The sequence below is a fragment of the Lissotriton helveticus genome, chromosome 8, assembly GCF_964261635.1.
Source record: "Lissotriton helveticus chromosome 8, aLisHel1.1, whole genome shotgun sequence".
Classification (NCBI taxonomy): domain Eukaryota; kingdom Metazoa; phylum Chordata; class Amphibia; order Caudata; family Salamandridae; genus Lissotriton; species Lissotriton helveticus.
The window spans coordinates 151,584,169-151,598,354 of NC_136069.1; the positions used below are offsets into that span (position 1 = coordinate 151,584,169).

A 14,186-nucleotide genomic window follows, 5' to 3' on the forward strand; every position below is an offset into this window, starting at 1 on the left:
ATCAAAGTAGTAAAATTGGAGACATTGAAGTTTAAAGTTTTTAGAGAAAATACCGTCACAAGGCATAAAGGGCCCGATGTAGGTAAATCCCATTTACCGATTTTGAAATACCGAATCTTACCGATTCGGTATTTTAAAATCGGTAAATGGGATGTAGGTCCCAACATCTGGATTCGTTACCGAATCCTTAACAATTCATTAATTACCGATTCGGTAAATACCGAATCGGTAATGCCCATTCTTTCCTATGGGCTTTGAAGCCCATAGGAATGATTAGGCATTACCGATTCGGTATTTACCGATTCGGTATTTAAAGAATTCACAAGGGTGCAGGGGGTGTCACTTTGACACCCTCTAGCACCCCAAAAACGGCCATGTGTGCAATGTGGCACACAGACATGCCCTAAGGGCACGTCTGTCTGTCACATGGCACATGTGTACATGCACAGATGTGCATGTACACAGGAATCGTTTTTTTACCATGGATTTGTATTCCATGGTAAAATACCGATTCTGTAAGCCATGTGCTGCCGGAACATAGGCTTCCTACATTGCATTTTCGGTAATTTTACCGAATCGTTATCATTACCAAATCGGTAAATATTACCGACTCGGTAAATTTACCGATTCGGTAATGATAACGAATCGGTAAAATTACCGAAAATGTGCCCCTACATCTCCATAGCCCTTTACCGATCGGAAACGGCCGAAAATCGGTATTTTCGGCAGATTCCGATCGGTAAAGGGCTACCTACATCGGGCCCAAAGTGCCAACTATGGATATCTGTTCGGGACAAAGTCACAAGTTCAGGCTGACCGTGCTGGAGCGTGGGTCGGCTACAGAGACACAGTCAGACCTGCGGAACAGAGTGCCTTAAACCCTGGTTTGCAGAGCTTCGCAGGAATCCATGTCAACGATGTGTCGCACAGCTAAGGTGATGCATCAGTTCCGAGATGCGGCGAGGCTGTTGTGCGTAGGTCCTGTTGTGTCTCCATTGAGGGTCCTGTAGAAGGGACTTGCGCTGAGAAGTCCCGAGTCAGGATGCTTTGAAAAGTGCAAGCGATGTGTTGTGTTGGTTCCCGAGGAGCTGCGAGGCTGTGATGCGGAGTCCAGCATCGTAGTAGAAGCTGCTGTCAGCGAGAGATGCAAGGCCCCATGCCGAGGATGCGGGCTGTGGTGGCTATGCGAGTCTTTGCGACGGGTCCAATCTACACAGCAGTGGAGATGCATGAGTTCTGTTCGGGGTTGTGTCGTGCAGCAGAGGGAATGTGTCAGTTCTGTTGGATGCATAGAGGCTGACAAATCACTTTAAGCCCATTTTCAAGGTTCCAGGACTGGGGAGGCACCACTTGGCAGGGTAGACCCACAGAGTCCAGGTGCAGATGCAAGGTTGTTGAAAGCTTGTTATGTCCCTGAGGCTTCGGCAGGAGGCCAGCCAACTAGCCCTTAGAGTCACTCTTGGTTCTAGTTTCAAGTGATGCAGGTCCAGTCCTTCTCACCCAGGCAAGAGGACAGCAGGCAGCAGGTCAGCTCAGCAAAGCAGGAGTCCAGCAGATTGCAGTCCAGAAGAGTGGAAGCCCTTTAGCAGCACAACAGGCCTTCTTCGTGGCAGAGTATCCACAGGTTCAGAAGTGTACAGAAGAGTTGGTGTCTGAGGTCCTTGATTAATACACAGTTGTGCTTTTGAAGTGGGAAGAAGCTTCTAGAAGTATGATTTTGAAGTGCACAGATGTCCTGCCTTCCCTGCCCTGGCTCCAGACTAACTACAGGGATTACGCAGCATTTTGTGTGGAGACAGGACACAGCCTATTCAAGTGTAAGAGGGGCTGTGCACAGCTCTTCTCTCCCATCCTGCAAGTGATGGCCCATCCATTTGTACCTGCTCCCATTGTGTGTGGCTGTCTAGGATGAATAAAGAAAGCCCAAATGTCACACATACACAGTCATGTGACCATGGACTGGTTGCAGGCACCAAATGGCCAAGGCAAGAAAATGCCAACTTTCTAAAAGTGGCATTTTCAGAATTGTAATTTAAAATGCGACTTCACCAGAGGCACCAAAAATGGTCTGGGGATCTCTTCCCATTTGAAAATTACACATATGACATGTAACACGGCAACTCTAATGCTATCTTATGGTAGAGATATGCCTTGCAGTAGTGAAAAACAAATTTAAGACCCTTTTACCACCAGGACATGTAAAACTTAAAAGTGCATGTCCATTTTTTAAATACACTGCACCCTGCCCTTAGGGCTGTCCAGGGCCTACCTAATGGGTGACTTATTTGTATTTAAAAGGAAAGTTTGGTCCTGGCAAAAGGTTTATTTTGCCAGTCCGCCATGGTAGGTTAAAACTGCACACGCAGGCTCTTCAATGGCAGGCTTGAGCCATGTCTAAAGGCTCCAAAAGGGGATGGCACTATCAGTGATGCAGGCCCATTAGTAGCATTTACTCTACAGACCCTGGATGCATGTAATGCCACCTTAGTAGGGACTTACAAGTAAATGAAAATATTCCAATTGGGTATACGTCAATGTTACCATGTTTAAGCAGAGAGCATACGCAATTTAGCGCTGGTTAGCAGTGGTAAGGTTCGCGGAGTTCTAAGGCCAACAAAATGAACTAGGCAAAAAGTATGAGGAGGAAGGCAAAAAGTTTGGGGATGGCCCTGAAGAAAGGGCCAGGTCCAACAGGCCCGTACACTGACTTATCACACCAGCCCTTCTGGTACTGCCAGATTTCCCTACAGGCCAGTCCGACCCCAAAGACAGGTAAATCTGTGGCCGCAGTAGTACAATCTTTCATCATATATTAGACAAGTAGAGCACTGGTGACAATAACACTCAGATGAGCTGACTACTCAAGTTTTCCAATGTCAGATGTGATTAGATTATCAATCCTGGGAGTTACTTTGATTCTGTTACTTATAATTTTGTACTCATAGCTTTGTTTTTCCATTTTTCGATTAAGGACTCCCAAGTATAATAATTGAAAAAAAATAGAAAGCTATCCAAGTGGTAACTGTGGAGAGCAGCCTTCAGGCTTAGTCTTGAAGGAATGTTAAGCAGCTTGTTTTACCAGAATGCAACCTTATAGTATTGGTTAAATGAAGGGAGAACCACACAGTAGTTATACAAATATGTATTAATTAATATAACACTCTCTACTATCACACAGTAACTCCTACATGGAGATAATCACAAAGCACACAACACTGTAGCACAGAAACAATAGTAATTAGCAGTAATGCACAGTGAGCTCCAGGGAGAGACCAAACCATATACTAAAATAGTGGTATAAGAACCACAGCTTGAGTCAAGACAGTGTCTAGAGGACCTAAAATCGTTGGGACCCCAAGGAACCACCCAAGGTGAGTAAGTAGAGACCCCACGGAGGACGGGTGCAGCGTGGGAACACGACCGCGTGCTCCGTACAATTCTATGGGGAAGTCGCAGTTGAAGTTTTAAAGTTTAAGGACCCTTCCCAGTGGACTTAAAAAAAAAACCATGGAAGTTAGGAGGTTGGAGAGCCACCCCACATGTGGATACCGTAGTACCAGAGTTACATATCCCAGGGAAGCCGGGTGCATAAGTCTGAAGTGGCGTCGGTAACCGCCGTCGAACCCAATGGAGGACTTCGAAGAAGAGCCGCTGCTTGAAGGAAGAAAAGTGTCAGTTGGGATCCAAAGGTGGATTCTTGTCTAAGAGTACCTGAAAGCAGAGGGTACAGAGTCTGGGTCACTCAGGAGTGACCAGGGGCTCGGTAGACGAATACCCACTGCTGTCGGGTGCTTAAGGTGCGTTGATGGAGTTCTTGACTCTGCAGCCACAGGGACCAGGAGACGTTGAGGACAAACCAGGAGCTGGATACGAGCTGTCCCACAAAGGATGTTGAGTGCTGAGGGGTTGGTGTCTGACAGGAGCGCCAACAAGCCTTGGCAATGGCAACCCATGCAGAAGGCCAAGGAAGATTACGGTTCGGACCATCAAGGTCCAGGAGACTCACCAAAGCCAGGGGAGTCAGGGCAGGCATGGAACAATTAGGAGAGCCCAATAAAAGTAAAGTTTACCCTGAAAGGGGACTCACAGGCCAGAGGCACAGGAGTCGCAAGAGGATCTCAAGTGATTTCATCAAACAGCAGCCCACAGAGCACTTGGTGCGAGGAGGCTGAAGTTCTTTGTAGGAAATGGGGCCAGAGGTTGGGGCTACTAGGAGCCCAATGTACTTGCTCAGGAGACACCAACAAGCATATGCACATACAAATGAACGCGGTGCACAGGGGTACGAGTATTACAGCCTCCATGAGGCATTCTGTCCTCATCTTGGTAAGAGGGCAGCTCGGACTTCGAGGGACATAGAAACCCACCTCTTGTGTTGCTGGAGCCTTTGGAGTCCGTAGGAGCTCAGGAGCAGCAAACCAGTCACTCGTGATGTGGTGTCTGCGGATGCAGGGGAGTGACTCCTTCACTCCAAGGGAGATATCTTTGGTTGTCCTTGATGCTCCACGGGTCCTGCACGGAACCTGTATGGTGCACAGGCACAGATAATGCTTCAGACTGAGAGAGAGAGACGAAGTCTTGCCCAAACGAAGCCCAGTGAAGTTTGGTGTGTCCAGACAGTCGAAATTCAGTGGTTTCTGGTTCAGAATCTTGTCCACATCGAAACTAGGGTCCTGCAGCCAGGTAAGCCCTTTTGTACCCACGGGACAGGGGATGGACAGATTCAGGGGATCCTCCCAGAGGAGGGTCTGAACAGTGGGGATGTTACTCCCATGTCCTTTGTTCAGTTTTGCGCCAGAGCAGGTGCCAATGGCTCCCAGATTAGGTTTAAACTGGCCTAATCACAGGGGCATCTCCCTCATGCAGACTTTCGGTCGCTAGCAAGCTCACCCACCCAGCCCTAATACACAAAATTCTGTCAGGGAGGTGGTCACACCTCCCTGTGACAGGATGCCTATTGTTGTGCCTTCCCCTGCTCGAGCTTGGCTCAGCAGCAGGAGGGCAGAAATGTGTCTCTGGTTGGCAGCAACCACTTTGTGCTGCCTGGGACTAGAAAGCTGGTACCAGGAAAACCAGGGACCCAACAAAGCTTGCTTCTGAGGGGTGGAATCATACCTCCAACACTGTTTACCGGTGTGGGGGTATGATTCCACAATGTTTGACACCAAGCAAGGATTGTTAAGGCCTGCTATAAGGGTGACTTACAGGTTTTAAGTGTAGTGACCCTTAGATATAGTAAAACTATCTCTTAAGTAAGTGGGGCACGCACCAACTAACACAGGCTGCAATGGCAGACCTGTAGTTGCATTTTGCATGGCCTCTCATGGGTGGCATAATACATGCTTCATCCCATGGGAGGCCTCTGTGGTACCTATGCCCTGGATACATGGGTACCATATACTAGGGACTGACAAGGGTACCCCAGTATCCAATCTGGAGTGTACCAAAGTACATAACATAACAGTTTAGGAAGAAAGCAGATAGACTGGGGTCCTGATTAGCAGGATCCCAGTCAGACTAGTCAAAAACAGTATCACATTTAGCAAAAAGTGGGGGTAACCATAAGAAGCAGATCCTACTTGTCTACAATCACCAATGTTCCCTGTCCCACAAGACCTGAACCTTTGGCAGGTCTACACAAAAAAATAATTTCTTGAGTGAGAGAAAAGGTTGGGCCACCAATGATAAAACTGAATGCTTGGAGAAAGTCAGTATAATGGACTACGAGCCATACAATGACTGCATCTTTGTTGGATGTGGTCACACAAGCCTATGAAAAACCATACAGTGAAGTCGTTTTGATGTCCATTTCTATCTGATTAGGATACAAGGATATGGGTGTCTACACCACTTAACTTATTCCTTTTAGGAACTTGTCATTTGCATTTATATATCCATGAGTCATATTATTCGATTTTCTTTGTTGTTTTAAGCTCAGTAGATATTATGTTCTGATGCACCAAAGACAGCAAAGGCCAGCAGGCCGAGTGTGTTCAACAGAATCAAAATGACTACAAGTGTACTTCGTGGGACTGTTTTGCCATCAGTACTGTGTTGTGGCAGGTGCGGCATGTGGTCAAACCCATTGTTCTTGGTGCCATTGCATAAGCATGGTACTGCTGCGAGGAGGGTTCACCTGTGGTTGGCTGAAATTAGTCCTGGCAACTGTTTCTGTTTGCCTGATTTGGTCTGCTGCAGCCTATCCTCCATGTCTTTTGCAGTTGTGCCACTGCCAGGGCAAGAGGTCTATATTTGTAGGGCATACTACTGTGCTACATAAAAAATTTCAGTGGCATTGCATAACAGCTAATCAGAAGTTTTTGGGAAGGCTGTGGTGAACCATTCACCCATAGGGTTTCTTGGCATGTTCGTGAAGACAAAACTCAAACAAAAATGAACTGAAAGGTTATTTAAAAAAGATGGCAAAGTATCAAAAAGGATATACCTACTTGCCATTACATACTACAGAGGGGCACCCTGATGGGGAAAGGGCAGTAGAGTGAGGAGTGTGGTAGCACATAACAAGGTAGCCTGCGGAGGCAAAATATTGATACATTTTCCAATGAATAAGGAGAATCATAAGAGTGATGGTTCTTTAATCAAGTAAGGGGTTGTCGCCGAGACCGATACACTACATGAGAGTGCTAAGATATAAGGAGCAATGATCAAATCTGAATCATGCTTTTCCAACTTTCATTGAATTGTTGCAGTCGCCTTGCATCCAAAATTGGGATGTCAGACAGTGGCAGTTGGTGAATTTTGAAAGTGGTGGGGCAGAAATGCTATACCGGTTATAATGAGCGCAAAGCAAAGTGAGCAAGCCTGAAGTGCAAAAAGAGGATGTAGGGGGTTCTCCTCCAGCAAGAATGCTTTTTAAAAATAGATACACATGGTGGATTTTACACCGCATATTGTTGAAAAACAGGGATCAAATATAGCATTTTAAAGCACAAGTGTGAAGAAAACATCAATCAATCACTGATGTGTTGAGCGTGGCTAATCATCCATGATGGTATCCAGGCGCTAGGATCTAGCTGGGATCGAAACATTAGTAACAAGCCAAAAATGTGCTCAATCCTTAAACTGGTCTGCTTGCAAAATGACTCTGAGCCAAGCACTTTCAAACAACAGAAATAGGCACTCTGAGTGTTTCCTACCTGTGAGTTACATGACATCCATACTGGTGGGCATAACATGTTAATGGCCTCCTTTATGAGGCCCTACTGGCACATTTGCACCGCTGTAACATCACTTTTTTGATGTTCTTTTGGCGCAAAGTGCCACTGGCATATTTATAAGGCCACGTAAAGCCACGTTACGTGGCTTTTCATGGCCTTATAAATATGTGCCCATTTCACGCAGAAAACTGTGTGAAAGGGGAGTTCCATTGGTGTTGCTCGCAGCGTTCCCAGCAACATCCATGGCTTTTTGACAGTGCTCCAGATTTATGAGAAATCGCAAGTCTGAGGCAGCATTCTGCAGCACACATAGACTAAGAAAAAAGCCTCTAGTTTCCTTCCTGCATAAAAATAATCATTCCCACAACACAGGCACCCTTGCACCATGGTGCAAAGGTGCGTGAGTTGGCACACAGCAGTCCATTGTGCGCCTGTACTGGGGAAAGGACAGAGTAATGCGCTGTATCTAATAGATATGTCGCATTCCTGCCCTTTTCTTTTGCCGTAGGGCAAAAGCCATAAATGAGGCACTAAGAGTGCAGTGGCTGGAGAAATACAAACTTGGTATTGAAAACATAATGCAGTGATTGGGCTTTAAAACATAACAGTGATTGGGGTTATCTTTACTAATAAGAAGACTAATGAAAGTTTGTAGAAAAAAAGTATAAGGTTCTGAACCTGTGCTTTGCCATTTGCATGCAGCTGTTTGATGAAAGCTCATAGCTCGCTATGGTGTACTAGGACTATAACTTATGAACTGCAGGTAATAAAAGGCTCTCTGCGACAAAAGCAGTAACCCACAAAGCCGTCCACATATAATACAGTTATGTGACCTAAAAGATTTTTTTGCAGGTTTATTTTGTGCAAGCTCGAACCACAGGAATTGGAGCATTTAGCAAGCACTGGGACATTAAATGATTTGCCCAGGATCATAGGATGTTGAACTGATACCCAGACTCGAACCTGGTTACCCACTTCCATGGTCAGCAGCTCTGGCCTTTACACCACATCCTAACCACATTACATGGTGTTGCTTTGCGGGAGACTGTTCTCTCCTGCAGGTACCTTATGCACCAGCTTTATCTTGACATTTTTATTATACACTGATTTGCTGGGAAGTCGAAACATAAGGAGCTCTGCAACAGATGACTTTAACCCATTGATATTTCAAACTTCAGCCATCTCCACCTTTCCCAGATTGGCTTCAGGTGTGCCCTAAAACTAGCACTGGGTGAGAAGTGGAGGCAGTGTGCAAAAGAGAAACCTGCAGCAGGGCCCTGTTCTGGGTGTCCAGTGAGTATTAGGGCCTCTCACACCGGCCTTTGATGTCGGCCGGTGTATACAGACACCTTGCAGGACCTAGCTGTTTCCTTGGCTCTACTGTCAACCTCTCTAAAGACATGGGGCCAGATGTACGACCAGTGTAAATCGCGAATCGCAATTTGCCCTCGATTGCTAGTCGCAATTTACAATGTACAACAGTGTCAGAGACACTGATTGCGAGCCTCATGAATATTAATTATGCACTCGCAATTTGTGACCCCATTGGGAATGGCTGGCCCTCCCATGGATGGTGGCCTGCTGGACTCAGCGGACCTCCATGTCTGGGACTTCTTCTAAATTAAGCATTTTTTTTTTAATGCAGCCCGTTTTCCTGGTTGAAGGTTCCATTACCCACGGCCGCTCCCTGTCCGTCTATATATACACGCTGCGGTCCTACCAACTAAACCAATCTCGATGCTTCCTTCATGTTACTTGCATTAGTGAACAGAATGACAGCAGCACGAGGATTGGATGGGGCAGGCAGACACAGCGCTCATATAAAGACTAGGATGCTGTGTCTGTTATCTCTCGGCTCATAGCACCCCACAGATTGCGAAGAGCTGATGTGCACATGTCCAATTGCCCATGGAATACAAAACGGGCAAACTGACATGCGCACTTCATTTCACTTAGATGTGCAGGGTGGCTGCCAATTTTTATATTTGGACCAACCTGTAGTACGAAAGTTATCGGGTGTGGTGATAAAAGTCATGACCGGGACATAATTAAACTCACTTAAAACTGCAAAAAATATATATATTTGACGTGCAACGGCTGGCACACATGGGGCAATGCCCTGGCGCTCCAAAGGATGAACTGCCTCTGATGTCAGAGGCCCTTTCTGCCATTCAGTTGTTGTAGTTGCATTTGTAAATGGGGGGCAGATGAGTACAGGGGAAGAGTCACAACAGAGATCTGGCTCTAAAGGCATGGAGGGAGGTAAAATGGGTGTTGGCTAGTTAGTGTTACTACCCACAATATGAATAGCAACAAGTATTAGTGAATATTTTTATTTTGCCCAATTGTTGAGGATTTGTGCAAAAACATTGAGGAATGCTAACAAAGACTAAAAACTTCTGAGAGTATTAAAGCAGCAAAGGATAATTCAGTATGTGATTTGAGGGGCACAAATAGCTAATGTATGAATGTAATCCAATTAGGCATTAGTTATACAATGACCTAGAATACTAAAACATCACTGAAGTAATTAGAGCTTGTTTTTTACAGCATGTGGCAAGAGGCCCAAGTTCATGTCGCGCATCGTTGGTGGAAACGCGTCAGCGCCGGGACAGTGGCCCTGGCAGGCCAGTCTGAACTTCCAAGGTCACCTCCTGTGTGGTGGATCACTGATAACATCACAGTGGATTTTAACAGCTGCTCACTGTGTCTATGAGTAAGTGCTCTACATTCAGGTGTAGACTAAATGTATGTGATTACATCACGGGTAACTGAAACAGCAGCGACTAATTTAATCATCAGTGTATGAACTTAGTGCATGCAACAAACAGTGTGATAGCTTTGAGGCAGGGTAGAACTCTTTAGAATAGATTATTATGATCTCCAAAAACAGCCAAGCTTCAAGGAACAAATCTGGTGATATTTAACTATTAAGGGCATAGCAAAAATGTCTCACATAATGAGTATACCACATAGACAGTGAAGGAGCTTGGCGGTTCTAACTATTTACAACACAAATTGATGCAATATTTAATAATAGACATCAATAAAAGAAAGCAAGTTAAGTGAAACAGGAATCTGAATAAAATTTGTGGGGGCAGTGGTCACGTTTGTTTCCCTTGGGTGCATTCTTTTTTTCAGAAACAATAACTAAATTGAATACTTTCAATTAAATCAATATTCTAAAACCTCAAACTGTTTCAAAATATATTTTTGAAAACCATGCAAACGATTTAAAGCAAAGTAAGTGAACATAGTACATAAATGTCCAATCAATTGTCGTCTGCCAGAAGCATTCTATCTTTTATTTATGGCTCCTTAATTGATATGTATTCTCCATTGACCAGATTTTTATTTCTTGAATCTTGATCATAGACCATGTGCCCTGACACATGGTGCTCTCATCTCAATAAATGAAGCTCTATGTGCATGTAATGAAATTAAATGTTTTCAGTAAGTATTGCTCTTTGAGGCTGTAATTAAATGAAATGTTTTCAATAAGTGAAGCTCTCTTTGGATATAATGAAATGAAATGTTTTCAATAAGTGAAGCTCTCCGTGGATGTAATGAAAGGAAATAGGTAAAGCTCTCTGTTGATCATTGTCCCAGAATTGCGATGCTCTCCTCTGCTGTCTCGCAAAAACTTCAAATTATTCCTTCATAAGTGTTTGCTAATTTCTTTGTATATGTTCTTCAAATCTCACTGAATAAATCTTCTTACAGTTACGTTTCCGATATGATAAATTTAAACTCAGTCCTCCTTGCATGTTTTCCATCTCAGATTTACCATGAAAATGATTTGGATGTCCACAGAGGGCCATAAACACATACAAACAAGTAATCACCTTTTTGTTACCAATATAAAATGTTCTTCAACTCTCACAGAATAAATCTTCTTACTGGTTTTAAGGGGTGCTAATAGTATTTGTGCATTTGTTTGTTGAAGCGGTTAATAAAAGACATGTATATAGTGTGCATATGTTTATCCTGAGGCGGAAAGTCGGGATTTGTGTGTGAGCGTGAGCATAGTGACTGCTATTATTTTAAAATATTGCACTTTGCGACCGTACTTTGGCACTCACTTTGTTTTTAAAATTTTACTTGTTATTGCGCTCTAGTTGCGGGCACTGGCCTGCTTAATTTTCTTAATTGCCCACCTTGCTTTTTGCTTGCTCGCCCCCACTGCAGACGATTAGGTGCTGCCTGGGGTTCAGCCCTCTAGCCGCCATCTTGGGTGAGGAGCAGGGCGAGCGGACCAGTGCTCGGCCCCTCCCGCCCTCGCCGGCATAAAAGACCCTGATATCTTCGCGTGCACCGATTGATAGTGTGCATGTGTCTATCCTGAGGTGGAAAGCCGGGATTTGTGTGTGAGCGTGAGCATAGTGACGACTGCTATTATTTTAAAATATTGCACTTTGCGACCGTACTTTGGCACTCACTTTGTTTTTAAACATTTACTTGTTATTGCGCTCTAGTTGCGGGCACTGACCTGCTTAATTTTCTTAATTGCCCACCTTGCTTTTTGCTTGCTCGCCCCCATCGCAGACGATTAGGTGCTGCCTGGGGTCCAGCCCTCTAGTCGCCATCTTGGGTGAGGAGCAGGGCGAGCGGACCAGTACTCGGCCCCTCCCGCCCTCGCCGACATAAAAGACCCTGATATCTTCGCGTGCACCGATTGATAGTGTGCATGTGTCTATCCTGAGGCGGAAAGCCGGGATTTGTGTGTGAGCGTGAGCATAGTGACTGCTATTATTTTAAAATATTGCACTTTGCGACCGTACTTTGGCACTCACTTTGTTTTTAAAAATTTACTTGTTATTGTGCTCTAGTTGTGGGCACTGACCTGCTTAATTTTCTTAATTGCCCACCTTGCTTTTTGCTTGCTCGCCCCCATCACAGACGATTAGGTGCTGCCTGGGGTCCAGCCCTCTAGCCGCCATCTTGGGTGAGGAGCAGGGCGAGCGGACCAGTGTTCGGCACCTCCCGCCCTCGCCGGCATAAAATGGCTCCCGCATCTCGGAAGCGCAGCGGGCGCGCCGAAGGCATGCCGAAGGCACGCCAAAGGCAATCCCACCTGCGCCCGTCTGCGCCCGGCCGGGGCCTGGGGCAAAAACCTCTAACCCACCTACCACTCATTCTGACGAAACACCAAGACTTACATACTCTAGAAAGGACCTCATGAGACTTAACTCTAATTCCTCACATTGTCTCCCCTTATGTGCTAAAGTCGGGCCGTTAAACACCATGGGACCCTTTTGCTTCGGACCTGCAGATGGGTTAGCAATCCCACGTACCGCCCCATGCAAAGAAACCCCTCACATCTTGACATCAGCTGCATCTACCTCAATGCGAGATCACTCCCCAAACACTCCATTGAAATATGGGATACCTTAAACGAAATCAAGCCAGATCTAGTTTTTCTCACCGAGACGTGGCTCGATCATCATAGCACACCAGACATTGCAACGGCACTTCCCACCGGGTATAAAATCCTAAACCAGAATAGAGCAATTAAGAGAGGGGGAGGGGTGGCCATACTATTTAAAGAAACTTTCATCTGTCTTCAAGAAGCCACCACACAAATTGGTAACTACGAAGCCCTGATATTCTCACTTACGATAAACACACAAGCAATTCTCGGCGGCGTAATCATCTACAATCCCCCTGGAAGCACGGTAGAATTCAGTACCCAGCTCCTCTCACAAGTGCTTCCCTTTTGTCTCAAAAACAAAAATGTCCTAATATTAGGTGACTTCAATGTCCATTAGGAGAACAATAGCAATCCCCTAACCAAACATTTAACGGAGGACATGAAAATCCTGCAATTGACACAGAAAATTGAACTACCCACACATAGAGCAGGACATACTTTGGACCTTATCTTTACCAATATAGAAAGTATCATCATTAAAGACATAAAGCCACTGACATGGACTGACCATCACATGATCGAATTTACCATGAACCTACCAATAAAGCACATGAGACCATTACTCCAGACTGCAGGGCAAACAAGAGCTGGAAGGAATTCTCGGTGGAGAAATTCCAACATCACTTTCACCATAAAAATATTCCTGTTTCCTCCAGTGATCATGGAATTCAACACCTGCAACACAGCATTATGAATGCATTAGAACTTTGTTCAATGCCATGCAAAAATAGCAAACCTAGACGAATGTTCTCAGAGAAATGGTACTGCCCCAAATTAAAAATCCTAAAAAGAAAATGTACTTCACTGGAACACAAATGGAGACTATCCAAAGTACCCAGTGATAGACTCATCTATAAAAAATGAACTCAAAACCTATAATGCAGCCTTAAGGAAAGCAAAAAAAGACTACTTTACGCTACGAATCTCCGACAACAGAAATTCCTATAAAGAGCTCTTTAAAATAGTCAAGGAACTTTGTAGCCCTCCTAGCCTTACGCTAAACCCGACTCCATCACAAGAGGGGTGCGACAAAATAAGTAATTATTTTTGTGAAAAAATAGAGAAAATCTACATCTACTTTTCTAATAACTTCCAGGAACAAACTGCGCAACACATATATCCCACACCATCGGTAAGTTGCTCAACTTTTGGTCCTTACTCTGAGGAGGAAGTGAGTAAGGCCATGCTGGAAATTAAATCAGGTTCCCCTATGGACCCATGTCCACACCATATTTTCTCACAATTAATCCCCGTAATCTGCCCGGCAGTTACACAAGTACTAAACCTCTCACTTGACCAAGCAGAATTTCCAATAATTTGGAAAAATGCAGTGGTCACTCCACTACTAAAAAAAGCTGGTGCAGACATAAACAAACCTGCCAATTATCGACCAATTTCACAGTTACCATACCTATCAAAAGTCCTTGAGAAACTGGTAAACAGACAGTTGTCAAACTTCCTGGAAACCAACAACCTGCTGGATATTTCCCAGACAGGTTTTAGGGCTAACAACAGCACAGAGACAACCCTTCTGGCAGTGCTTGATGACATTACAACACAGGTAGATCAGGGCAAGA

General features: G+C 44.9%; 1 protein-coding gene across 1 annotated transcript in view; it reads left to right on the top strand.

The window, feature by feature from the left end:
- TMPRSS3 (transmembrane serine protease 3) overlaps positions 1-14,186 on the top strand; it is a 232,240-nt gene that overhangs the window by 147,534 nt on the left and 70,520 nt on the right. Inside the window, exon 10 of the mRNA XM_078658856.1 lies at positions 9,729-9,894. Within this exon, the coding sequence (XP_078514982.1) occupies positions 9,729-9,894 (166 nt within the window). The remainder of the gene's footprint in view (positions 1-9,728; positions 9,895-14,186) is intronic.